Source organism: Mastigoproctus giganteus, chromosome 5 (genome assembly GCF_048544385.1).
Source record: "Mastigoproctus giganteus isolate SK-2022 chromosome 5, ASM4854438v1, whole genome shotgun sequence".
NCBI classification, from domain to species: Eukaryota; Metazoa; Arthropoda; class Arachnida; order Uropygi; family Thelyphonidae; genus Mastigoproctus; species Mastigoproctus giganteus.
Window position 1 is genome coordinate 217,659,899 of NC_143579.1, and position 27,795 is coordinate 217,687,693.

At 39.1% G+C, this 27,795-nt stretch overlaps 1 protein-coding gene across 1 annotated transcript in view; it reads left to right on the forward strand.

The window, feature by feature from the left end:
* LOC150086111 (uncharacterized) overlaps positions 1 to 27,795 on the forward strand; it is a 182,801-nt gene that overhangs the window by 76,125 nt on the left and 78,881 nt on the right. The window contains exons 11-15 of the mRNA XM_090374799.1: positions 5,878 to 6,133; positions 6,333 to 6,489; positions 9,960 to 10,223; positions 15,992 to 18,720; positions 25,442 to 25,622. Coding sequence (XP_090230925.1) covers positions 5,878 to 6,133; positions 6,333 to 6,489; positions 9,960 to 10,223; positions 15,992 to 18,720; positions 25,442 to 25,622 — 3,587 coding nt within the window. The remainder of the gene's footprint in view (positions 1 to 5,877; positions 6,134 to 6,332; positions 6,490 to 9,959; positions 10,224 to 15,991; positions 18,721 to 25,441; positions 25,623 to 27,795) is intronic.

A 27,795-nucleotide genomic window follows, 5' to 3' on the forward strand; every position in this document is an offset into this window, starting at 1 on the left:
ATTTACAGAAACATTCAGAGAGTTTCATTTTTAAATGGCTTTCTTGGACAGTCAAATTAAAGTATTTTATATCGCTTGACTTTCATGATCTCTATCTATCCATGTTCATTTTTTTATGTACATATTTTCGCTCTGCATTAATAAAAAAACGATAAACAGCTGAGTTCTTGTTTCACTATGAGGTCATTTATTATCAATCGGTTATCGTTATCACTTGATCTGCGTTCCCGAAGTGATCATAATAAGCGATATCCACTCTAGTATATAAAAACAAGTCTAAAATTAAGTCACTAAGGTAGGGGGAAAGGCAAGCTGTCAAATTATGAGAACTTTCGCTAATAACGCAAAAAAAAAAAAAAGCAGCAAAGATTTCTTTGCTTATGTTAATACAAGAAGGAAAGGGATTAGCATTAGTAGAGGCATGTGACGCAAGCAAGCTTATAGAGCACCAGCCAAAAAAAAAACTTCCCATTTCACCCATCCATTAGCTCCAAACGTTTGTCTAGTTTTGACTTGAATTTATTTAAGCTGTCAACTTCTAAACGACAGATGGAAGTTTGTTCCAGCAATCAACCACCCACTGGCTAAAGGCAAATTTCCGCACATCTATTCTACAACTGTCTTTTCTCAATTTGAATTTATGTCCCCTCAGGCAATTACTCTGGGCAAGAGGAACAATCTCATCAGTATTGAGCATGCTCAATCCATTATACACTTCAATCAGATCACCTCACAATGCCTAATCTCCAGATACTATACTTTGCAAAACTTAAGCCTTTCTTCGTAAGAGAAACCCTTTGTTCCATTCACTAATCTTGTTGCCCTTCCCTGTAATCGTTCCAGCAGCTCTACATCCTTCCTAAAATGTGACCTCCAGACCTGTATACAGTACTCAAGGTGTGGCCTGACCATTGCCTTAGACAAGGGGATAATCACATCTTTTTCCCTGGTAGAAACATTCCTATATATCAAGACACCATGAGCTACCCCTGCAGACCGTCTGCACTGCTCAGGAAACTTCATATCTGACTGCACAATTACCTCAGGACCTTTTCATTCTCTATCACCTTCAGTGTAGTAACACACAGTTGATACGTTACTCTGGGGTTACTGCTTTCCCATATGCAGTACTTTACATTTGTCAATGTTAAACTTCAGTTGCCACCTCTCATCTACATTTACACATGTAAATGTAGATGAGAGGTGGCAACTTTTCTAGATCCTGTTGCAGTAGCGACTGTCATTAACAACCTTGCCAACCTTCGTGTCGTCTGCAAATTTAGACATTAAGCCTGATATTTCATCATCAATATCATTAATAAATACAGAAAACAACAATGAACCCAACACTGAACCCCGGGGACTCTACTAATGACATTAGTCTACGAAGTGCAGTGACCACTGATTATCACTCTCTGTCTTCTCCCACTCAACCATACCTTTATCCATAACAGTAATTTGCCTCCAACCCCACACTACTCCAATTTGTGCAGCAGTCTTCCATGTGCAACAGAATCAAAAGCCTTCCTAAGATCCAAGTATATGATATCAAAATTATTCGTTGCATCCAGTTTCTTTGTGATCACATCATAGTATCCAATCAAATTGGTCACACTAGACTTCCCCTTAACAAACCCATGGTGTATCTGAACTATAACTGAAGTTTTGTCTAAACGATCCTACAGTGCTTCTTTAACCAGTGTCTCCATTAATTTCCCTGGAACAGAAGTTAAACTAACATATCTGTAATCATTTGTGTCACCCTTTGATACTCCTTTAAGAATTTGGGTCACATTTGCACATTCCCCGGAGTCCAAGGAAGTTCTCATGATTATGGCTAGCGTTTGCTTACTTCCTTTGCTGCCTCCGTTAATATAACTGGATAGATCCCATCCACCCCAGGTGCCTTTTTTATGTTTATCCTCAACAATTTCTCCTCCACTTTCCTCTTAGTTATTACAAAATCATCTAGCTCACTGCCAGAGTTTAATACACCTCTGGCATCCCCCCCCCTCATGTGTAAATGTAGATGCAACATAATCATTCTGTTTGTTAACTATCTGAGCAGGATCATCAACAGTTGAACCATCGATATCAAGTGGACCAATCTGATTCATCCCTTTTCTTCTAGAGTTGACATAAATAAAGAACTCTTTGCTGTTTTTCTTTGCATCCTTTGCCAAAGATTCCTCGTAATCTGCTTTTGCCTACCTAACCTCCCTTGCGACTTGATTACAGACCAGCTTATATCTACCACAGGCTTCTGTGTCACCTGTTAATTTATATGTATCCCATGGATTTTTCTTCTCTGCCACATGCACTTCCGACCGGGCTAGCCAGGTGGGTAAAGTACCAGGCTGGCAAACCCAAATGTCGCGGGTTCGAATCCCACCTCGGGCTTGGATCAGAATAAAAATACAAAAACCTTGTGAGGTGCATTATGGCCCCAGAAGCCGATGCGCCAACAACTAATAATAAAAAAAAAAAAACATGTCTCGCTAGTTCATCTGACATCCATCCATTTAGGCCTAAACCTTAAACAATATTTCTTGGTTGGTATGAAAAGTCCAGTAGCTTCCAAGATTAATTCTTTGAATGCTTCCCATTTTGAATTTGCTGTTGGTAACATCATCAGTTGGTCCCACCGTATAGAATTTAAAAACTGTCTCAGGCCTCCGTAGTCACCTTTACGAAACCAAAAACCCTTCCCTTTACTTCTGATGGTAGGTACCACTTTGAGTAAATCCCACATCGGCACACTGTGATTACTGCTACCTAGTGGTTCCTTTATCTGTAGATTCTTAATTCATGAAGAAATACTACTGATAATCAGATCAAGAGTATTAGTCCCTCTAGTTGCCTCCCGAACATGCTGCTGTAGAAAACAATCATCCAATAAATCCACAAAAGCCTTGCTGGTGTGTGACTAACCCACAAGTCCCAATCAATATCTGAGAAATTAAAATCCCCCATTATAAGACAATCTGATTTACTGGCCCACTCTATTTCTCTGTTCAGTTGTTCATTATACTCATCAGAGTCATTAGGCCTATAATACACTCCTACTCTCAATTTTGCTTTCCCAGTGCTTATGTTACACCAAACTGACACCGCACTTTCCACCCATGTCAACTGGCTGCACTTCCATAGATTTTATGTGTTTCTTAACTAATAGCATAACCACTCCTCCCTTTCTATCATGTCTATCTTTCCTGTACACATTGTACTCCCCAAATTTCAATTCTGCATTCCTATTATCTGTGTGACACCACGTCTCTGATATTCCAACAATACCTGCCTTTTGATGTTCTGACCAATACCTCAAATTTATTTACCAAACTTCTAGATGAAACACACTGGCTCACTGGATATGACTGGCATTACTACTGATGATCCTGTTCAGGTTTCTAAAAACTCAATAAATATTTTGCATCTGCATTCATACGTAAAGAAGTCTTTATGGATGGGAAAACCATAAGAATACCAAGTTATAACTGGAAAGTTAGAATACTGCAATTATGTGATTGTTGTTGTTGTTATTATTTGGTTTTTTAGGAGCATTAGCAACTAAGGCCATATTGCTCCGGGAATATGCGGTGGTCATTCCCTGACCTTTCCGCATCCTCCGTATTTGGTGGTGACGGGCTCGAACCCCGGTCTAATCAAGAAGTGTGTGCTACGCACTGCTGCTCCTTCCCACCTGGCTACGGAGGAGCCTAATTATGTGATAATTGAGAAGAAAGTGGAAGAGAAATCGTCGAAGCTAAAAGTAAATAAGGTACCAACGACTGACGAAATTCAACCAATCACGTTAAAAGAGGTAAGCAATCTTTTAACCATAATTATAACAGCATCCCTGGATTCAGAGAGATGTCCACAGAATGAAGATGTTCAAATGTCTTTCCTATTCACAAATGAAGATCAAAGGGCGAAGTGAGTGATGACAGACCTTTAAGTTTAAATTCTGTTAAAGAAAAAATAACAGAGCCAGTGGATAAAGTATTACAGGATCAGCTTAACAGGAATACAATTATATGGACATCAAGCACGGATTTATTAAAGGGAGCCTTGTCTGAACGTTCTGAATTAGCTACTACGGTACAATAGTAAAGGAATTGGATGCAAAAAAATATAATTTTGGCAATTATATACTTAGATTTCAGTCAAGCTTTTGAAACTGTTCCACATAAAAACTCTGCTGTACAAATTGGAGCATTGTGGCATTAGGAGCAAGTTACAGCTATTGGTAAAGGGATGGTTGAGCAGGAAAAGTAAGAGAGTAGGTATGACGATGGGCACTGCTCTTCTTTGGTTAATGTTATTAGTGGACCCCCCCTCCCAAGGCTCAGTGCTGCGCCCATTGTTGTTTACAATATTTAAGTTTATAAATGATACAAAGGTTGTTAGGGTGGTTAATGACAGGAATCAAGGCTTACTATTACAACAAAACCTAAAAAAATTCGGTAGAGAGGTTGAGAAATAGTAATTGAAATTTAACATTGATAAATGCAAGGTACTGCACATAGGCAGTACTAATTCCAGTTAGTTTCGCTCTCCGCCATACTCAATAATGCGGAGAACGAAAGAGACCTAAGGGTCTCTTTTGTACAGTCCGATATAAAGTGATCTAAGCAGTGAATACAAGCTGCTAGGACAGCTCATAGGATTCTGTCGATAGTATTTAGGAATTCTGCCAGAAGCAGAAGGTGGTCATTTCAATATATAAGGTATAGTTAGGCCGCATCTTGAGTACTGCATACAGGTCAAGAAGCTTCTTTTTAATAAAAACAGAGCATCTACAGGAACGTGTAGAGAAGTGCAATAATATTAGTCGAGAATATAAAAAAATATTGGAAGTTAAGCATCTGCGAGGAGACTTGATTAAAGTATTTATGGCTTTAAGTGAATTGATTTTAAGTGATTAAGAGCAAACTAAACGCTGATTGCATCCTTACTCTTTCTAGAACAACGGACATAAATGAAAACTGAAAAAGGATAACTGTAGGATGTGTGAAAATTGCTTTCATCCAGAGAGTAACTGACTGTTGGAACAAATTTCCGTATTGTGTAGCAGAAGTGGGTGGTTTTAATAAATTTAAGGAAGAATTACATGGTTTGGTTTATTAAGGAGGGATGGGATGAACGGAGGAGGTGGGTAGGATTTTTTTTCTTTTTGGCTGATGCTGCTTGCTTCCTTGCGTAATTTTCCACTACTAATAGTAATACTAATATTAAATTGGCTAGATACAGTACGCCCGCAAGTCCTCTGCAGTATAATAAAACTTATGTGAGATGTCATAGCTTAATCTGTAAGCCTGTAATTGAAATTTTAAAACTCTATTCTTATAACTTGTCAAATTATCGTTGGAAACAATTATAAGGTAGTAAGAGTGAATTAAAATCAAAGCATGGAACTGTAGTGTCACAGTTTGCTGGACACTTCACTTAAAAAATTAAAACTTTCGACCTTACACCAGAATCACAACGTTCCTTATGAATTTCAATGTTCTAACCATTAATCACATTTCAGTCATGAATGATATCCCCCACCACCAAAGGGACAGTTTCCTCTCTCCTGTGATATCTCACCACTGGGTGACCTATTGACTATACAGAAAGTAGGCAGTCCTTCCAAATTCACAAGCCATGCAGCCATGCACTATTGGTATAAGGTGTGAATTAACGGCATACACATAAAATTGCCCTTCACTTTTGTTATTTTAATTTCATGTGAATATTTAATGATTATTTTCAATATTTAACGAATATTTTATCCTGCTCGTTTTTCAGTAAAATTAATTTTGTGTTTCTTATTAAAAGATTTCCAAATAGAAATTCTTTGTTAATTAATCAAATATAATCCATATGCCATTTCAGATCCAAAATCATGGCAGCTGTGGAAACAGCAGAAGAAGAACCCATCGAAACAACATCTAATAATTTCAACTGCTGCATTAATTTACTCTCGGACATAGGGTTACAGTTCTGCAGTTATTTTAAAACTTCCGAGTCTCTTGTTCTAGGTAGGGCTCCCTTTGTACCAATGTTCGGACCTTACGACGTCCAAATGTCCATAAAAAAAACTGATAAGTCTATTAAAGGATATCATATCTTTGCTCATTTATTTGATCAGGTAAATAAATCTTCACCGTTCGTTACGATTAAATAATTAAAATAATAAATAATTAAAATTTGTAAAACTGAGAAATCAGTGTACGTTAAATAACCACGATGACTGTGATTTTACTTTACTGCGAATTAGACACTGAAATATAACTATGAAATCATTATAGTCGGAGCACTTTTAGCAGTGTTATTTGTTGTTTTTTCAGATATCCGAAGATGCTATCTATCGTTTCAGTTTCGACACTCTTGGATCTACTAGCAATAGTAAACGTCTATTATTCGAACTTGCTACTGGTGCTGCTGAGAAGCAGAGGTCTGTTGACGTTGAGTTACGATCTTCCTTAAAACATATCACGGTAAAAGGTCGGAGCCCTCTGTAATGTGTCAGTCTTACAGATATACTGTATTAAGATGCACATTAACTTAATAATAATAAGATAGAATTTGATTTTAAAAGCCTATTATATAAGTATTCTGATGAAAAAAAAAATGAGTTAAGTCTATACAGTTCTACGACTTTTGTGCATGTCCGTGTTTAAAAAGATCCAGAAATTGTCTGGATCTTTTTAAACTGGATCTTATCTATGCTGAATAAAACAGCATAATAGTAGATAAAGTTAAATGAGCGGTACATACTAAGCCGGCATGCGCTCTTTGATAGTGATAGACAAGATCAAGAAAGCCAGTCATTAAAAATGAAAAGCCTTAATAAAAGAAGCTTACAGTAAGCTCCTCAAATAGCGAATCTGTCATAACGAGTTGCCTCAGTGCCACACTACAAATCAGAAGTATTTCCCAAATAGAACTACAATGCTACTTACTCTATAAGTAATGTGGTCCCACACACTAACATTTCTTTGAATACTTTCAAAGTGCAGATATAATAAATGTATGAGTACATTGTTTTTCCTGAATAGTAATGACCAGACTGTCAAAATTTTCTTCATACACATCTTGGTATCTCTTGTCGTTTCAAGTTACATGAATGAATCTGAGGGGGGGGGAGGAAGAAGGTTTCGTCCCCGAAGGAAAATATCTCATCAGCCGGTAACTGGAATCCAATCCTGTGAGAAAGCAGCACCGATATCCAATGTGCTTCTGGCGATGGCATCTCGCAAACGTTGTCGCCGTAGCCGAGTGGCCAGTGCGCGGATGCATAAGTACACGTGCCTTGAATGACCGGGGTTCAAGCCCGTGATGCTAAATAAATATATAAATTTTCTGTTTATACTCCGGGACGACCAAACGGTCAGAGGTAAATACGGTGCCGTTTCTTGTATTCTGTCTATTTGTGAATTCCTCTGACCGTTTGGTCGTCCCAGAGTATAAACAGAAAATTTATTTATTATTTACTGCCCTGTTTGGTCTTCCGCCAATGAGACAATATTCACTGACACGGCCATCTTAGGCGGCGCGGCATTAATAGATAGCATTATACTTACGGTAAACGAGTTGTGATGGCCTCGCAGTTTAAGAGATCAATATCCTATCCTTTTCATAATAAGATTTAGCTTTATCTTTTCTACTATAAAAAAAAAAAACAAGTAAGAATGCAACAAGTGGGAATTGCGGCCAGAAAGTTTCATGTGAAAGTTGAAATTGCCAATTATTTGCTTTTGTCTCCTTCAAGAGTATAGTAGTTGACTTTGGCAACTCTATAGTAAGCCAGTCTTTTCTTCCACGATAGGAAGTATTTCTGGAATATGTTTACTGATATCGAGTTTAATATTCTCGATGTGCCATGATGAATTTCCAGCAAAGATTCAATCGTTATAGTGCAAGGAAGCCACAGGCTTTTGCTACACTGTCCAAAATAACAACAATAATAAAGAATAAAAAATAAAATAAATAAATAAATAAAATAAATATATAAATAAATAATAAAAAGAAAATAAACAGCTCATGTGTTTCCCTCCTTGGGTAGGTAATCGTCCAGCTGATCTTTGAATTTCCCCAAGTTGTCAGCCTCAACTACAGCGGAGGTAACTTATTCCATTAATCAACAACTCGCTGGTTAAAAGAACTTCCTACAGTCTAATCTAAATCTCTCCCCCGTAATTTGGATTTATGGCTCCTAGTTCTGGAATAATTTATAACAGTGAAAATTTCGCCTTCGTTCATTTTACTGTCCCCTGTCAGAGCCTTAAAGACCTCAATGAGATCACCTCTAAGGTGCCTCATTGCTAAGCTCTGTAGTCCATAATATTCGAAGTGTAGTCTTACAATTTACTTATACAGTGGAATTATGACCTCCCTATTTCTACAAGAAAATGTTCGATAAATCATTAATAGGTACATGGGTCTTCCTTGCCACCGGTTTACACTGCTGGAAGACGGTTGGTTGTCGCAGGGTTTATGCGCATCAACAATTTAGGCCACATTGTACAGTATATAACATGTCTCTAAATTACGTGCGTTCTGTTGTCGACAAAAAACAGGAGTTTCTGGTAGAAAAAACCACTACCCTCGCCTGAGACCGACTAAACTCAGCCATGTTGTGAAAAAGATCCATAAAAATTCCTCGTCACTGACAGAAATCTAACTCGGGTCTTTTCCATCCAGTGTGAGAAGGATAGTGATTATACCAACTGGGCTACCCACGAGGTACTGCTTGGAGAACTTTTTATGTTCCACCATTTCATAACTCTCAAATCCCTATCTTCCTCTATTTTTCCTAATTCAACCCCACCAAGTGCAAAAGTTATTTTATGACTGCTATTCCATAAGCGTAAGACCTTGCATTTTGCTGCATAAAAACATAACTGCCACTTCTCTGACCATCCTTTAAGCCTTATAAGTCATCCTAAAAGAAAGCCGCTTGGCACTGATCATTAACCACTCTAAAGTTCACATCATCTGCAAGTTTTGACATCAAGCCTTGTATCCTGTTGTTAATGTCGTTTATGAAAATTATAAACAACAGCGGTGCTATAACCGATCCTTGGGGTACGTCTTCTCTAATGTCAGATCATCCTGAAGAGTGGACTATTAATCACAACCCTTCGTTTCCTACCCTGCAAACACACCGCGATGCATCTTTGAAAATTAACCATGATTCCAACTCATGCGAAACATAATGGAGTTATGTTTCGCATGAGGAGTTACTATATACAGCATATATAGTAACTTCTCGTGAGGAACTGAGTCAAATGCTTTGCTAAAATACAAATAAACAATGTCGAAATTATTTCCTGCATCCAGCTGATGAGTAACGTAGCAAAACAGGTAATCAGCTTAAACATGATTTTTTTCCCTTAAAACACCACGTTGTGTAGACTTCAGAATTCCATTTATATCTAAATATCCCTGTACTGCATTTTGAAATGGGAAAAAGTAAATGTAAGTTTACTTTAACTTAATAGTCATTCTTGTGGAACTTTCTAGCCACACCTCAAAATGCGAAAGTACTTAATTTTTTCTGGATAAATATGAGGCTTTATGGCTTAAATGATCGAAGTAGTTGGACTACTCACCATTCCAAAAAAAAAAAAAAAATTTCCCACTTTAGAGGAGTTTCCTGCTCTTCCTCCTCTTCCCCCAAAACTTTTCAGTACTGCTGTCTTCTTAAGATTTGGTAATGAAATTTACCAAATCTTAAGAAGTCAGTAATCCAACTATTCATGATAAATTTATACATCTGATTATATGATTATGGTGCAATTTTTCGTATGTATATTTCTTATTTTTATAAAAAAAAGTAGCTCACGAATTCTACCTATCTTTATTAAAGTTTTGTTTAACCCACAAAGATTCTGTTATTAGCATTATGGTGTTTAGCAAAACCTGTTTATCATAAAAAATCTTTAACCATAATGTTAATGTCTTTAACTTAGGATCGTACATCATAAATGACGGTACAATGAATGGAGAGATAAAAATTAATGTGGATAATTCAACTTATTATGCTATTGTTGCTGAGACAAAGATGTCTACCAGAGGGAATCGTAAAATGTTCGCACCAAAATTACAGATTATTTGGTCGCAGGGGAAGCCTCTCATTATAACAGGCTCTCTGATGCATACAAAAGGAGCAAAGGAAAAATTCACTATCGATTTAGAAAGCAATAAGCCACATGATAATCCCTTACACATTAGAGGTAAGTATTGGTTCATAAGATTTGAAGGAAAAAATAGTGTTAACTACTGTATGTTATCATATTGAACAAATTACAACATACACTGCTCGTTATTGAAATTTCTCTCACCTAAAAGGATTGCATGCTTTGAGCGCAAAACAGGTGGATTGTTAGAATTAATGTAGACAGAAATTATTAAATGAAATGATTCAGCAGCATTTACTTATTAAAATGCGGTGAATATAAATATGAAATACGGCCTCCATGGAAATCAACAGACGCGGCCAAAGGACGAGGGGGAATCGAAAAGGTAGCGAATTTCATCTTGATGAATAGTGATCAACGTTCCTTGTACTTAGGTTGTAAGTTGAGCAACAGTGGTAGGGTACAAAGAGGGGGAAGGCAGTGAACGTCCCATCATATCCCAAACGTGTTCGATGAGAGACAGATCGGTGAACGTAGACTAAGGAAGCACGATAACATCACGCAGGCACTATTCAGGATATGAGAGCCGTATTTGGACGGGCACTCCTTGAAAATAGCGTTTGGGGCAGAGCATATAAAGAGCAAACGCAATGGTCTTAGAATAGTTTCAACATAATGTCTTGCCGTCAACCTGCCATCAATAATGAGCAGGATGAGTGACTATTGTAGTTGATGGCTCCTCATACCACTGTTCCGGGTATTAGTCCGGTATGCTGCTCCCTGATGCAGGCTGGAACACTTCTATTACCGACCGTGTCTCCAACCGTGCATACGGCCGTCAATGGGATCCCAAACGGAAAGTTGATTTGTCACTAGAGAGGTACGATTCCATTCTTGTCTCCAAGCGCGCGCGCGCGCTCTCTCTCTCTCTCTCTCTACACCACTGAAAATGCTGACGTTAGAATGGCGTTAGAGGCAAACAAAGCAATGGATGACAAGAATGTAATTCCACCTCTCGCAGTAGTTTGCTAATCGCGAGTCCCCGACACAGTTGCGGTTGGAACAGCGTTATGACGTTTGAAATTTTGCGGATTGCGATAGATGTGATCCCTGATTTTGACATTCTTTCGATGCCAGTAGAGCCCTGTTGACTTGTCTAAGTACCCTCCTATACTTAATGGTCTGATCCCAACTTTCAAAGTCAGTCAGCTATACATAACGTCGTCTTACGCTATGTATAAATATAGTGCAAACGCATCAGAAATGCATAGCTATATTGAATAAATCAGAATATTAGTAAAACGGCATCGTTTTAAGTTATATCTCATATTGTGAATACCTTCACAACGAGTTGCCACGATATTGCACTACTTCGAATAAGTAACGCTTCACCTAAGGAGAAGACTAATGTTACTTATTCTCAGATGGATACCACCACCCAGACGGCATCGTTTCAGGGCTATTTTGTGTTTGTGGGATAATAACTCGACTATCCACTTGTCCCTATTAGACTTAGAAAGGCAAAAAGGTAGATGGAAAGTAATACTAGGAGTGGAAGAGGAAAAGAAACGGTGTAGAAGAATGAAAGGGACAGTAACTCCTTCAACTCACATCACTCAAAAACTAGTAGTAAACTCCTCGAATAGGCAACGCTTCCCCAGTGGGGAAGACTGTTGTAAACCTATTCTTGAAAACTCCGGACATCATCAGGCTCCCCCTGGTGCCATTTCAGGGCTATTTTGTATATGTGTGGGATAACAACTCGACTATCCACTTGTCCCTATTAGACTTAGAAAAGCAAAAAAGTAGAGGGAAAGTAATAGTAGGAGTGGAAGAGGAAAAGAAAAACGGCGTAGAAGAATGAAAGGAGGGACAGTAACTCCTTCAACTCACATCGCTCAAAAACTCGTAGTAAACTCCTCGAATAGGCAACGCTTCCCCATTGAAGAAGGCTGTTGTTACCTATTCTTGGAAACTCCAGACATAATCAGGCTCCTCCTGGTGTCGTTTCAGGGCTATTTGGCCCTTCTTCGGTGGGTGGGTGGGTAGGTAGGTACGTGGGGAGGTACCCGAGTGATGCAATGATGGCAAAACAGTTATGAGTATAACTCCACAATATGAGAGATGCCTGATGGTATATCATGTATTTAGACTCTAAAGCGTTTAGGGCATAAGCCTCAAGCAATGGGAGAGTCTAGACTATGTATAAATATAGTGCAAGCGCATCAGAAATACGTTGCTATATCTGAATAAACCAGAATATTAGTAAGACGGCATCGTTTTAAGTTATATCTCATATTGTGAATATCTTCACAACGAGTTGCCATGATATTGCACTACTTCGAATAAGTAACGCTTCACCTAAGGAGAAGACTATGTTACTTATTCTCAGATGGACACCACCACCCAGACGGCACCGTTTCAGGGCTATTTGGCCCTTCTTCGGCAACTCGTTGTGAAGGTATTCACAATATGAGATATAACTTAAAACGATGCCGTTTTACTAATATTCTGATTTATTCAGATATAGCTATGTATTTCTGATGCGTTTGCACTATATTTATACATAGTCTAGACTCTCCCATAGCTTAAGGCCTAAACGCTTTAGCGTCGTCTTATGCTTGTTAAAAGCAGGGAACAGAAGCGGATTAAGGTCGGTTGAGGCCCCGGGCGCAGAAAAAAATATTGGGCCCCTTAAAAAAAAGAGAGAGACAGGGAAAATAAAAATACATGTTAACCAATTTTTTAAATAAATAATAAATATTATGTACTATTAATGTTTTATTTCCAATAAAATTTGAATATAATATATGTATAATATAATTAATAATAGCATAATAATAATCAAAGTTTTGAACTAATATGTTCAACTAATTTGTTGGGGTTTTGCGTGGGCCCTTCAGAAGTCGGGGCCCAGGGCGCGCGCCCGGTGCGCCCGCCGTTAAATCCGCCTCTGGCAGGGAATATTCACAGATGGTCTGGTCATTCGCTTCATTTTATTTGCTTACTAATATGTACACGCATTTTTATAGAACATTCAGAATCCCAGTCAAAGCAGTAACGGGCATACTACTGGAAGTTCTACTGCTCCGACCAATCTGATACTTAATCGATTACTCTTTACGTTGCAGTAGTGAATATAAATTTCAGATAAATCTGCCCATTCTTTCTATGTGGGGATATTTTAATAGCGAGCAGTACAGCTGACGTTATCAGCCAAGTGCGACAATAGGACATGGGTAAATCTAGCACCGAAAACTCAATCAAGAGTCGTAGCGTACACGCTGGTTTGACATATGGTCTATGTCAAATTCTGTGTTGCTGCTGCAACACAGAATTTGACATAGACCATATCTAAATAGCGCTAATACTGGAGCACCATTCACATCAATGCATGTATTGACGACTTATCTGCTAATCTGAAAGAGCAATAAATAAACACAACGGTAATTGCCCTTCCCTCCCCACAAATTGAATAATCAGGAAGGTTATAGATACGATGGCAGTTATTACTAAGGTTCAACTAAGTTTTACTTAGTTGAACCTTAGTTGAACGCTGAAAAACTAAGTTTTACTTAGCTCCTACGATACGGTTCTGATAAAAAAATAAGTCATCCAGAACAAACCACAATCATCTGGCGGTAGTCTCTGATGAGACTGCTGTAAGATTCAAAACAACTGTCATGAGGGTTCCCATATTTTAAAGGTACAACTGAATCAGGCAATGCTATACAATTTAAAAATATATTAGCAACGGCAGATAATGGCATTTGTCTCTATGTTGAATAGAAGGCTAGGCGTTAAATATCTGTACTTGGCTGCGGCCTTCAGTAGGAGCAGAATGATCCAAACCGAATGCAGTAAGGCGGAGGAGTTGTGTTTTTTTTTTTTTTTTTTTTTCTCCAGCTACTGTTGAAATGCCTCCCCGTGGCATTGTGTGGTAACGTCGGGTCCCACTAGGGGCTCGGCGGCTAATAGACCGGAGGAACAAAGGGCACAACACAATATACAGCACATGACCCCCACACACTTCAAATCTCTGGCCCCGATACAATGTACATCCGCGGAGATGGGAGAAATCCCAGGAGCCGTTAGACACTAACATACCTTATACCTTATACTTTTGAAATATACTTTATCGCAGGGGATATTTCAAAAGCTCTATAATATAGGGGAAGCTCTATAATACTAACAGTACTGTAGAGCTTTTTCTACCTTCTTTAAAAGCCGTCAGCCCCTTTTACTAAAGACTTGCCGATTTAAATTATTGACTCCAGAATTAATCTAGTTGCAAGTTTTTATAATTATTAAACTCAAATCACTAAAATTTCAACTGTACTATGTCAGTTTGTTTAAGAAAATAATGGACGGTACTGCTTTTTAAATATCATTTAATCACATCTGAAATATCTCTGGCACTTCAAATATGATTTAATGGTATTTATTAGAATGATTTCAGTAAAAGGAAAAAAGGCTTTAATCAGCTTTTTCCACAAAATTACTTTTCTCTTGTCAAGAAATGGCATCTAGAAAAAGATCGACAAATATAGATCGACACTTATAGAGGTATACCTCTATAAGTGCCACGAGCAGAGGCGAACTCACCATAAGGCTTACCGGGGAAACCGGTTGGAGCCCGGTGTGATTTTGGCCATAAACACGAGTGAGGCCGCTACAAGTTTTTCGCAGTAAGAATTTTTGATTCAGTCCACCTCTGGTCACGAGCAGTAAATATGAATAAAATATACACAGAGTTGGCTTTGCATTAGCAACACCTACCTAATACCTCGTCGCGCCGCCTTTTTCCCCGTAATACAGCCTATGCACGTCTTAGCACGGACTCCACAAGGTGTTGTTACATGGGTAGCACTGCTGTGACAGTGCTACCCATGCATTTCATGTGTCCAGTAATGCAAGCACACTGTCAGGTAAACGGCTGTAAAATCGAATGTCTTTTTCAAGCAGGTCCCAAAAATGCTCGATTTGGGTTGAGATTGGTGAATTGGGCGACCATAGGAGGCCGGAGAATTCACTGTCATGTTCCTGAACCAATTAGCAACCTACACGATGTCGTGGAATGGCACGCTCTCTTCGACAGAGGCCACAGTTGTCTGGATACACCGTCAGAGGATCCAGAGCATGCAACGAAAACAGTCCCTAAACCAAACCAAAGCACCACCGAAAACCAACGCTTCACTCAGGTGCAGTGGCCTCGTGTTGCTTTCTCCAAACGCGAATAAGTCCATCAGCATGACAGATTTGGAAAAGGGATTCATCAGACCACACAACAGATTTTCACATGTTTGTGGTCCAGTGTTGATGCTGACGTGCCTATACAAGGCGCATTTTCTTGGGTCTTCTTGCAGCACGTATAAGTATCCATGACGGATGTCGATTGCAATAGCATATACGAGCTAATGTCCAGCGCATAGTCCATGTGGATATTGGTCTTGCTGTCCCTAGGTTGTATTGGTGGTTAACTGCATTTGAATCTGTGCTGCGTCGCTGCTCTGTTACGAGACGAGACACGGCATGCTCACAACGAATTAGACCACTCGTAGCTCTCCCACATGTGATCTTTGGCTCATTTTGGCTCACATGTGGGACTCGCAGCTGTCCCACGTGTGATCTTTGACTCATTTTTCAGGCTCAGAAGTGAGCCTTCATCAGCGTCAGAGACCAATCATAATCTACAGAAGGGGTGTTGCTAATGCAAGGCCAGCTCAATGTATACTTTATAGATTTTTTATATTTAGATATTGAATTTACATTGCGTAGTTTGCTGAGTGAAATAAGTAAGTTTTATTTAAATATATTAATTTATATACAGAAAACTTAGTTTTATTCTTGTTTATTAATGCTAGGTCAGATATTTAAAGAAGGGGATCTAAGCGCCTTCAAGTGGACCAAATTACTAAAAATTAGTGCAGATTTCAGTGGAATGCTACCATTCTGGAGCTTTCGTCTTCACTGTTTCTTAAACCACAGCAAAGAAAACATAGAATATGACTTGAACCTATATTATCAAAGACGAAAGTCGAGACGTCACAACTTTCGTTTCTCCTCAAAAGTTCAAAATCTTGACGACGTTGCCAATTCTCTATTTAAATTCTCGGCAGAAACGCAATCAAGTGAAGTCCAGGAATACGACTGGAACCTTTTGGTAAGCACTGAGAGAAAAATAGAAGAAATAAAGACAGAATTTGTCTTAAGTCGCCAAGAATCTCCGTTGGTTAATATTACCTATCTTATCGAGTATCACGGGATTTATGAAAGCGACAATAGAATATTCATCGTAATTCCTTTGATGAACCTAAATCATCAAGTTGCTCTCATCTACAGGTTGGAAACCTCGAAGAACATGGTAGCACAAGTTGATTTCTGGATAACTCAGGATATCGATAAAATTATCTCAGCAACTGTTACCTTTCACTTTATTAGAAGACCAATGAAAGTAGTCACTCGAGCGATTATAAGGTATCCCGGTGGTGAGATTACATATCGTGACCAACTGGATGAGCGATCGCTAGGAGAGTTTCATGGAAACAGTTTTATCCAGTGGCAAAAAGGCAGAAATGCATCAACAAACTATGTTTACAGATACTTTGCCAATCGTACCACTTCCACTGTTAGCCTGGAAGCCACAACATCTTCGACTGCCTACGATGGTCTGGTGATCCAAAGCGTTTCTTTCGTCATTAATCATGATTTTCTAGACATTCAGAGCAGCACAAAACACAAAAATAAATTAGTGTGCTATTTTGGTGTTCGAATGATGCATGATTATGATGATCAGGCCACTAGACCACCTCAGGCATTACTAAAGAATGGCAATGAAAGAAAAGCTAAACGCTTTGCGCAAGAGAAGCCTCAAAAAGATGCTATTCAAATCGACATCGACCGGAGTGCACAACGCAACCGTACACGAAAAGTGACTTTATTTAGGAACAAAAACGACCACCCTGTTCAAAAACAGAAAAAACTAAAGTTAACAGTAGAGGTTTGGCTTTTGTATCTTATTCACGTTCTGCTCGATAGCAATCTTAATAAAGACATCTTTCGAGGTCCTCATGATATTGGGATCGTCATTAAAGCCCACGATGGGGTTACATCCCTCGAAGGCATTTACGAAATAAATGGAGGATATTTGAAATCGATGATTGCATACAACGATAGCAACAATAATCAATTTCGGGCAGAAATTACTGGAAAACATATTTCGAAACTTTTGTATCAAGAAATGGGTGGAACAGTTGCCGTAATATCTACCCATCCATTGATCGAGGACAAAAAGTTAAAACTAAATTACATTTCCGATCATTCCTCTACCTCTAATTCTTTCATGATGGAAGGGCAACTAATGACCTCACCTGCCAATTCCCATTCAGTGGAAGTGAATTATCTCATCGAGTCGGAAATGCCCTTCAATCGTATCAACTTTGGTGTTTTTATAACAATCCCACAAATGCCATGTGACCGCCAAGAAATTTCCCTGACCTGCCTTTATGGCACTGGCAATATCTCCATAGAATTCAAAGGGGTCTGTGATTCACAAATAGTTACATCCAGGATGGCATGGGACAATTCCGGCCGCATCACGAATGCTGTATATCATTTCGACTCGAGTCATCCGTCTCTGCGCCCAACGGTGGTAAAAGGCAAGTACGAATCACAATCTACATTGAAAGTAGCACAGCTTTCTGTGAAATACGACGACAGGACGCAGATGGACGTTACTGCTACACTGAACATTAGTATCAAAGACCCTAACTTTAACAGTTACAGCGGAGACATAACACTGGACTTACTCTCAATGCCAGTATTAGGCGGCTACATCCGTTTCGCAGGAAATAGCCACCGAATTCAGTATGACGTCGGTGTGCTGAGGAATACCTCGACCATTGCCTCTGGAAAAATGCAAGTAGTAAGGAAAGGAATTGATTACTCCACTGTAGTGGAACTTCATGATCTGAATTCACTCCTAATGACCTTCCAAGTAGATTACAAAATGGATTCTAACAGAAATCATATCTATGTAGCAAATGCTCGTGGGCCATTCACACCAATATCAGTTAATTTAAGATGGGTGTCCCAAGAAAACGAAGTAGAACCAACGATAACATTTTGCCTATTGACAAGCCCGCTAAGCTGTATAACCATGGAAGGTTATTATCGAAACGATGACAGCTATTACTACAGCACAACCCGTAGAGAACTGAAAGTACTACTTCGTAGACATCCTGAGTCTGAGGGAACCCTTCTCTATTATATCAACCGGCAAAAAGACATCTTCCAAAACAAGTTACTCGTCGATACTCCTCATGCGAAGTTTGGGTACGAACTTAGCTGGGATAGAACAGTAAAAACAGAAAACTTTTGTATTTCCATAATATTGCCGTCACGAAAGATACAGATCAAAGGTTATAAGAGTGTTGTCGGTGAGACAAAAGAACTCTATATAGAGTTTTTGACTGATGCTGAAAGGAGACCACATAACAAACTGGAGCTGGAAGTAGTCTTTAAATCTATCGATCACTCTGGAGAGAAAAGCATCGATTCGGTTATTATAGTAAGCCATCCGATACTGGAACAGGTACGTGATCAATATAAATACAAGTCAATAAATAAAAATAGAAGTTAATATATAATGCGCCAAATACTAACTTCGAAGAGCAGACCGCTGCTCCTCGTTCCAAGATAAATTCCATCATTAATCGCTTCAATAGCAGTATTCAGTAAAAATAAAATGACATTTCATTATTTAAGAGTGGCGCGGTTTAGTAAGGCTTTAATTTTGAAAGGTTACTGTAAGCGTCAACATTGCCAAATTTATGTATATCGGAAGAGTGGCGCGGAAACCGCAAAAATTCCTGGATAAAAATAAATGCTTTTGAGCTCCTATGTAAGGAATGGGGCATTACTGATGATGTAGTAGTAGTGGCATGTGATGCAAGAAAGCAAGCGTATGAGCTTATGCAGCATCAGCCAAAAAAAAAAAAAAAAAATTTACAAAACAATCCCCTCTAAATATTTGTCCAGTTCCTCCTTAAATCTATTTAACCCATCAAGTTCCACAACGACAGATGGAAGGTTGTTCCAGCAATTAACCACCCACTGGCCAAAGGCAAATTTTCGCACATCTATTCTACATCTGTCCTTCCTCAATTTCAATTTATACCCCCTTGGCTTCGTAATCTAAACAAATGGAAGAATCCCATCAGATTTCAGCGTGCTCAATCCATTCAAGGCCTTATACACCTCAATCAGATCACCTTGCAGGTGCCTAGTCTCCAGCTGCTGCAATTTGCAGAACTTAAGCCTCTCCTGGTAAGAGGATCCCTTCATTCCCCTCACCAATCTTGTTGCCCTTCTCTGTACACGCTCAAGCAAATCTACATCCTTCCTAAAATGAGGCCTACAGACCTGCACGGAGTACTCAAGGCGTGGCCCGACCATTGCCTTATACAGAGGGACAATCACCTCCTTTTCCCTGCTAACGAAATTCCTGTATATCATTGACAACACCCCATGACCTGCCCTGGCAGCCTGTCTGCATTGCTCAGAAAACTTCATATCTGATTGCACAATTACTCCCAGATCTTTTTCATTTTCTACCTCATTAAGTGTAGTACCACACGTTTCTCTGGGGTTACTTCTACCCATATGCAGTACTTTGCATTTTTCAATGTTAAACTTCAGTTGCCACTTCTCAGCCCATCTGCACAAAATTTCTAGATCCTGTTGCAATAACACACTGCCATTAACAACCCTGTCAACCTTTGTATCATCTGCAAACTTCGATACTAAGCCTGATATACCTTCATCAATAACATTGATAAATATACAAAACAACAGTGGACCCAACACCGAACCCTGTGGGACTCCACTGATAATATTAGTCCACGAAGAGCAGCACCCATTAATTACCACCCTCTGTCTTCTCGCACTTAACCATCCTTTTATCCATTGTAGCAACTTACACTTAATACCATTCTGCTCCAATTTGTACAATAGTCTTCCATGCGCAACAGTGTCAAAAGCTTTCCTGAAATCCAAATATATGATATCAAAATTATTTTTTGCATCCAGTTCCTTTGTAACCACATCATAATATCCTATCAAATTTGTCAGACAAGACTTTCCCTTAACAAACCCATGCTGTGTCTGAATTATTTCTGCAGTCTTGTCTAGATGATGATCCTGCAATGCATCTTTAACCAGTGACTCCATTATTTTACCCGGAACAGAAGTTAAACTAACTGGTCTGTAATTACTCGTGTCACCCTTCGATCGTCTCTTTGTGAATTGGGGATTTGCACATCTCCAGTCCGTGTGGACCTCCCCTGAGTCCAAGGATGCTCTGCTCTCATAATTATGGCTAAGGGTTTGCTTAGTTGCTTTGCCGGCTCCTTTAATATAACTGGATAGATCCCATCCACCCCCAGGTGCCTTTCTTATGTTTAACTTCAACAATTTCTCCTCCACTTTGCTCTCAGTTATTACAAAATCATTAAGCACCCTGCTACAATCTGATAACCTTCTGCCATTTTCAAACCTTAATAACTCCTCATGTGCGAATGTAGAGGCAAAATACTCATTCAATTTGTTTGCTATCTGAGCAGGATCATCAACAGTCGAACCATAGATGTCAAGTGGACCAATCAGATTCATCCCCTTCCTTTTAGAGTTTATATAAGTAAAGAAATCCTTGCTGTTTTTCTTAGCATCTTTTGCCAAAGATTTCTCGTAATCTGCCTTTGCCTGCCTAACCTCCTTTGTGACCTGATTACAGATTAACTTATATCTGCCATAGGCTTCTGAGTCGCTTGATAATTTATGTGCATCCCATGCATTTTTCTTCTTTGTTACGAGTCTCATTAGTTCATTTTATAACCATTAAGGCCTAAACCTTGAACAATATTTCTTAATAGGTATGAAACTTTTAGTAGCTTCCCTGATGGTAATTATATCTTTAAGTAAATCCCACATTAGTACAATGTGATCACTGCCACCTAGTGGTTCCTTTATCTGCAAATTCTTAATACACGAATGATCACTGCTGATAACCAGATCAAGAGTATTACTCTGTCTGGTTGCCTCTCGAACATGCTGCTGCATAAAACAGTCATCCAATAAATCCACAAAAGTCTGACTAGTGTGTGAGTGACCAATCCACAAGTTCCAGTCAATATCTGGGAAGTTAAAATCCCCCATTATAAGACATTCTGATTTACTAGCCCACTCTCTCTGTATAATTGTTCATTGTACTCATTCGAGTCATTAGGCCTATACCTACTCTTATTTTTTACCCCTACTCTTATTTTTGCTTTCGCAGTGCTTATGTCACACCAAACTGACTCAACAGTGCAGTTCATCTATATCAACTGGATGCACTTCTTTTGATTTTATGTTTTTCTTAACAGCATGACACCTCCTCCCTACCTAGCCTGTCTATCCTTTCTGTACACATTATACTCCCCAAATTCCAGTTCGGCATTCCTTATATCTGTGTGACACCACGTCTCTGCTATCCCAACAATATCCGCCTTTGATGTCTTGATCAACACTTCAAATTCATCAAATTTATTTACTATACTTCTAGTATTGGTATACATGCACCTATTCCTAGTTACCCTAACACATCCCATATACCCACCTGTTTCACGATGACTGCCATCAGTCCCTGAAACCCCAGCACCCCTCGCTCCAGGTCACTACTTGTTCTAATAGAAGTTGTGCAAGAATCACCTTCACCTCTGACTGCGGCTACTTTTAACCTTTTAGTCTGTGTCTAATACCCCCAAGTTAGCAGTTTTTCGACCCACCTAACACTGCCTCGATAGCATCAGCAAATAATCTTGCACCCTTTCTATTTAAGTGTATCCCATCACTGTAGAAGCAGTCTCTCCCGTTAACGAGCACAGACCACGCTGAAAAAAATTCAACCCCTTGAGCCTTGCACATTCCCTCCAGGGCTGAATTGATTGACAAGGCTCTCATCATGTACTCCCTCCTATCGTGTCTGGGCAGAATTGCAGACACTTTCAAATTTAAGGTATGTCCCATACTTTACATAGGAGCTCAAATCCCTCGGTCATATGCAACTTCGCCCACAACTTAAAAAAAAAAATAGCTGAGATAACTTTTCATTCTGTTTCAAGAAATACCCTGAAAGAATTAATTCATTCGCTTGCACAGGTCACTAGGTTGAAAGTGATTGACATTAGAATAACATCGAATAAAACTAAGAGCTTAGCTGAAAACAGCCAGTCTGAAAATAAATGTATAATAAAAAGTCATCATTTAAATGAAAAACGGGGAAAATGAGGATGACTTCTAATAAAAGAGAGCAATAAACATTAAATTGGAAAGTAAAAATCTTCCTTCTCTGATGTAATTTAATTTGTTTTAAAAAAGTACAACCTTTATTGTACTTTTTTATATTATACAAAAAATATTTAAAGTGATCACCCTCATTTGAAGCCATAATATTATTAGAACAGTTGATAGGATGGCCGTCCTCCCCACATGGGGTGGAAAAGACCTGAGTTCGAGTCCTGTCGATGACGTGAGGAATTTTTATGGAATTGCCTTTTTCACAACGTGGCTGAGTTAGTCGGTCTCAGGCGAGGGTAAAATGGTTTTTTGTCCCCGAACTCGAGTTTTTCGTCCAGTAAAACAGAAATCGACCACAGAACATGATGGAAGAAAGGGATAGATAATATGGAATTTTTTTTTTTTTTTTTTTTTGGCTAATGCCGTATAAGCTTGCTTTCGTGCGTCATATGCCACTACTAATGTTAATGCTATGTCGGTCAAACAAGTGGCAGAAAGAAAATGACTTCAAATAACTCGTCATCTGACACTTTTTATTAAAAATGTAGCATCCAACACAGCTCAAACAACTCAAATGAAATGGAATCGATGATGGCTTTGATCTAGATTGTGATTGAGAATGCATAGCACAAACTAGGCGTTCACTAGCCTCAAGCCCAAATTCTCAATCAAAATAGCCTGTTGCTGTATTTTTGTTATTATAGGCGCATCAGCGACTTACACCATTTTGCGCCATATATATTATGTCTGTAAATTGCGTGTGTTCTCTGTTCTATTTGTCTGAGCGCAACTGCTACTTTCTTCGTCTCTAAGGAAACATTTTCCACACGAAACCTTTGAAATCACTTGGAAATTTCCTTTCGTTATAGCATCGCTTCCGTGCACTGTAACAAGCATTTCATGTGTTTTCATGATTGACTGTCCAAATTCAGATCAAAATTTAATGTTTGCACGCTGTTCAAATTTCACCTTTTTCAGTACATGCCAAAAATAAGAAAAATAAATGTTCACCCAAGACAGCTTGCCACCAGGCGAACAAATTAAAACTTGATGTGCAAACGCTCAAAAGCTGCCGTTGTAGGCCCGCTTATAACCTTTTATCGACCACTAAGCTTCCAAGAAATACTGTATGATCACTCACCGAACTTTTTGATCAAACCCTGTAATTGTTTACCAAAGTAAAAAGTACTTAGAGGAGTTTTATTTAAAATGCTGCTGAAGTGCACTGTTATAAGTACACTTCAATCACGCTTCAAATTTTTCATATGAAAATATGAAGTATGGTCTGAAACGAAAACACAAATATAAAATAGTTTTCGTTTCAGAAAACACAGTAATTTTCGTTTTGAAACGAAAATTTAAGCAAAAAAAAAAAAAATGTATGCTTAGATAAGTACATTATACTTAGATAGTGCTCTCCACTAATATTATGGCTTTTTTTTTTTTTTTAGGTTTCAATTTATGTCATTAATCAACAGGCGGTTTTTATTGCAATCGCGTTTTTTGTGAGCATTAATTTACCTAAAATAAGAAATTAAATATCGAACTTTTTCAGTTAATCAGTTTATTTAATTATGTATTTTGCATTACTATCGTACTGATTGTGGTCATTTTAACCTGATTAACTGTTTGATAGCAAATTAACAACTAAAATAATGATGCCCTTTGAGTCAGCTTGGTTTTTAAAATTGGTTACATTAATTTTAAGAAATCCCAATGCTATACTCAAATAAAATTTCCAGTTAATGCGTAGATGCTGAAAACCAATCTTGCTAAATCTTAGAACCAACACAAAAAACATTTACAAAATGTTTTAATAATTTTGCTTTTTTTTAATATTCAAAAAAAAAAAAAAAAAACAATTGACGATATCTGGTTAGAGTGAAAAGGAAAAGAAACATTAATTAATCATGCGAATTATATTTTAAGTATATTTTATTATGTTAAATTAATCGTTATAGATAACAAGGCGTATATATCGATATAAATCTTAACACCTGCACAATAAAACTTACGTACCTATAATTTGGCGATGTTTCTGGGTCGTATATAACATCCTGTCATCGGGCCGGAGTGAGCAGTTATCAAAACTCAATGCAGGTCCCAATTGCCTAAGAAGATAAAAAGAGAATTATTTCTATTTTATTTGAATTCTATGAGGCATCATAAAGATTTCAGTTACAATACACACAGTTGAATTGTGGGTATTGTATAAATATACAGTGGCTTGTCATTTGAAACTAATCGCTCATCATACAATTGTTGCCGAACGGGCTAGCCGGGTGGGTAAAGTGCCTGCCTGTCAACCCAAAGGTCGCGGTTTCGATTCCCGCCTCGGGCTTGGATCAAAATACTGCAAAAAAAACCTTGGGAAGTGCATTATGGCCACAGAAGCCTACGCGCCAACAACTACCAAAAAAAAAAAAAAAAAAAAACACAATTGTTCTTGGGACAAATCTAACCTGAACTCTAAGGCAACACATATTAGAACTTGAACAGGCGCAATACAGCCGAAAGCGACTTTTGCGCCATAAAACCACAAACAACAACAACAAGACATATATGGACACATATCAGTTGTGAATTTCCTTCCTAAGTTACAATAACCATAAGATATAGTTCTTATAACTTAGCTTCATATTCATTTCAAATACACTGCAGAATTAATTTTGCCGAAATTAACGAAAAATATGATAAATATTGGATGATTGCATGTAATATCTATTCATTCATGCATCGTAGAGGTTTTTTAAGTATCCATGCTGTTGATTCCGAGTGATCAGATAGCATCATAAGAAAACAATGTAGATCCATTCTTTGGGGGGGAGTGAAGGATATTTAACAGCTGACAACATTAGAGCTTCATAACAAGATTGCGCGTCTGACAGGCAAATACAGCGTATTATATAAATTACTCTTTAAATATTTTTATTTTAGCATTTACATTTTCTAATTGGTTTCTCATGTGCAAATTTCAGCCAGTGACAATTGCACACTCTCTGGAAACAAAGCCGAGTTTGTATCCTGTGATTTTGCAAGGAACTACCTCATTAGATTATTCCAGCAATCCTAATGACAAGCTAAGCTTCACTGTGATCCTCGAGAGCAACAGTCACAAATATTTTAATTATTCGGTTGAATGCAACATACATCGCGCAGGTGAGTTATTACACGTATTATATAAAATACAGATAGATTGAAATCTTGATCATTCATCTTGCCATAAAAGTTTTGCTATACCCTGAACTGGATTTAAGTAGTATAAATAACGTTGCACTAGCCTATCCTAAACTTCCACCCTGGTATTCCCCTAGCCTGTACACGACCTTCTTTATGACTAGCCACGGTTCCTTCAGGCAAAACTCCACAAGCTGGGATTAACCAATAATTCCCTCTCTATTTACGGAGCAAACGAAGACTGGATACATCTACTTTATGATTGTCCTTGCTATGACAACTACCGGAACATACACTGAGCTGCCACTTTATTAGGTATATCCCTGCTGTGCACACAAATGGTTTGTCCCACAACATTGCAAGTCACATGACCACAGTTGGATATAAATGCATCAGAACAACCTTTCTAGTATCATTTAAGCGTACAAACCGTAGCAAGAATGGGGAAAAGGACAAAGTCTTGCTGGGCTTTGTCCAGCAAGACGTGCTGAACAAAGCATCTCTGAAACGGTGCATCTCTGTCGTTTCAGAGATGCACCACAGTTTCAAGAGTGTATCGGGAATGGCATCGGACTGTACCACAGTTTCAAGGGTGTATCGAGAATGGCGCAATGAACAGAAAACATCCTCTCAACGGTACTCCTGTGGAAGAAAATCGCTTCTTGATGAGAAAAAGTAAAAGCGTAAAGTGTATTTAATGTCTAACGGCACCAGTGGTTTCCCCCATCTCCGCGTTGCTTTCATTGTGGGTGTACCAGTTCGCTGGTAAGGCCAGAGATTTAAAAGTGTATGGATATTATACATGTGTAGTGTTGTGTTCTGTTGTTCATCTGGCCGTTTAGCCGCTGGACCCCTACTGAGGCCCAACGTTGCCCACACTTGGCCCCGTGGAGGCAGACCAGGTACACCAGTATTTTTAGATAAGTACTCTGGCAGGTCCTGCCACCTAATTTCCTGAGAGAAAAAAAAGGGGGGGGGGATAAACGCTAGAATCTAGTTAGGCCGAAAGAGGTTGCAAGTGTGTCGAGTTTGGCATTTAAAATTTTTCGTTGTGTGGGGCATTCGCTTTTCGCTGGCGATATAGGTAGAGTAGGGGGGGAGAGACGGAAGGCTGGGGGAAAAGACAGAAATATGGGTTCAAAAGGAACGGTTACCCCAGGTATATCAGTGAGGCATGCCCATGCCCCACCAGAGGGAAAGGAGGGGGTGGTGGTGGGGCAGCTAGACCGTCCCCTCACCCCACCAGGGATGAGGAAAGAAAGTGGGCTGGGCAAGGGAGCCCCGCCCAGTTCGCCATATCGGCAATTTGCAATGCCCACCAGCAAGTGCAGTCCGATGCTGACTCGTTGGTGGGACTTAGTCCTCTTCTAGGTGTGTGGGTTCTATCTGTTGTGGGTTCATCCTGGGAGCGACAACATCCTGGCTGCAGCCACTCTCATTGGTTCCTAGATCGTTGCTGTTTCAGTGATAGTATTGGTGCTCCATTTATTCTGCTGCATATTACGCCGTTTGTCCTTAGTGATGAAAAAGGTCAGAGGAGGATGGCTAGAATTGTGCAAGAAAACAGACGGGCCACAATGTCGCACATCATGTCAGAATACAACCTTGGTGCGCAGAACAAAATATCGCAACGGACCACTGGTCGCACTTTGTGTGCGAATGGGCTACAACAGCCGACGGCCACATTGCGTACCTTTGTTATCAGTGAAGAACAAGAGAGTTGTTGTTGTTGTTGTTTTGGTTTTTAGGAGCATTAGCAACTAAGGACATATTGCTCCGGGGATATGCAGTGGTCATTCCCTGACCTTTCCGCATCCTCCATATTTGGTGGCTCACGGGCTCGAGAACAAGAGAGTACGCTTCCTGTGGGCACATCAACACCAGCACTGGACTATCGAGGATTGGAAAACAGTTGCTTGGTCTGATGAGGCGAAGTTCCTGGTGCATCATGTTAATGGAAGGCTCAGAATTTCGTACAAACAACATGGATCCATGACCCGTCATGTCTGACGACTACTGTGCAAGGTGGTGGGTGGGGGCAGTGTTATGGTGTGGGGAATGTTTTCTTGGCACACGATGGGTCCGTTGATACACATAGATTCACGTCTGAATGCCATATCGTACCTAAACATCGTTGCTTACGAAGTGCATCCGT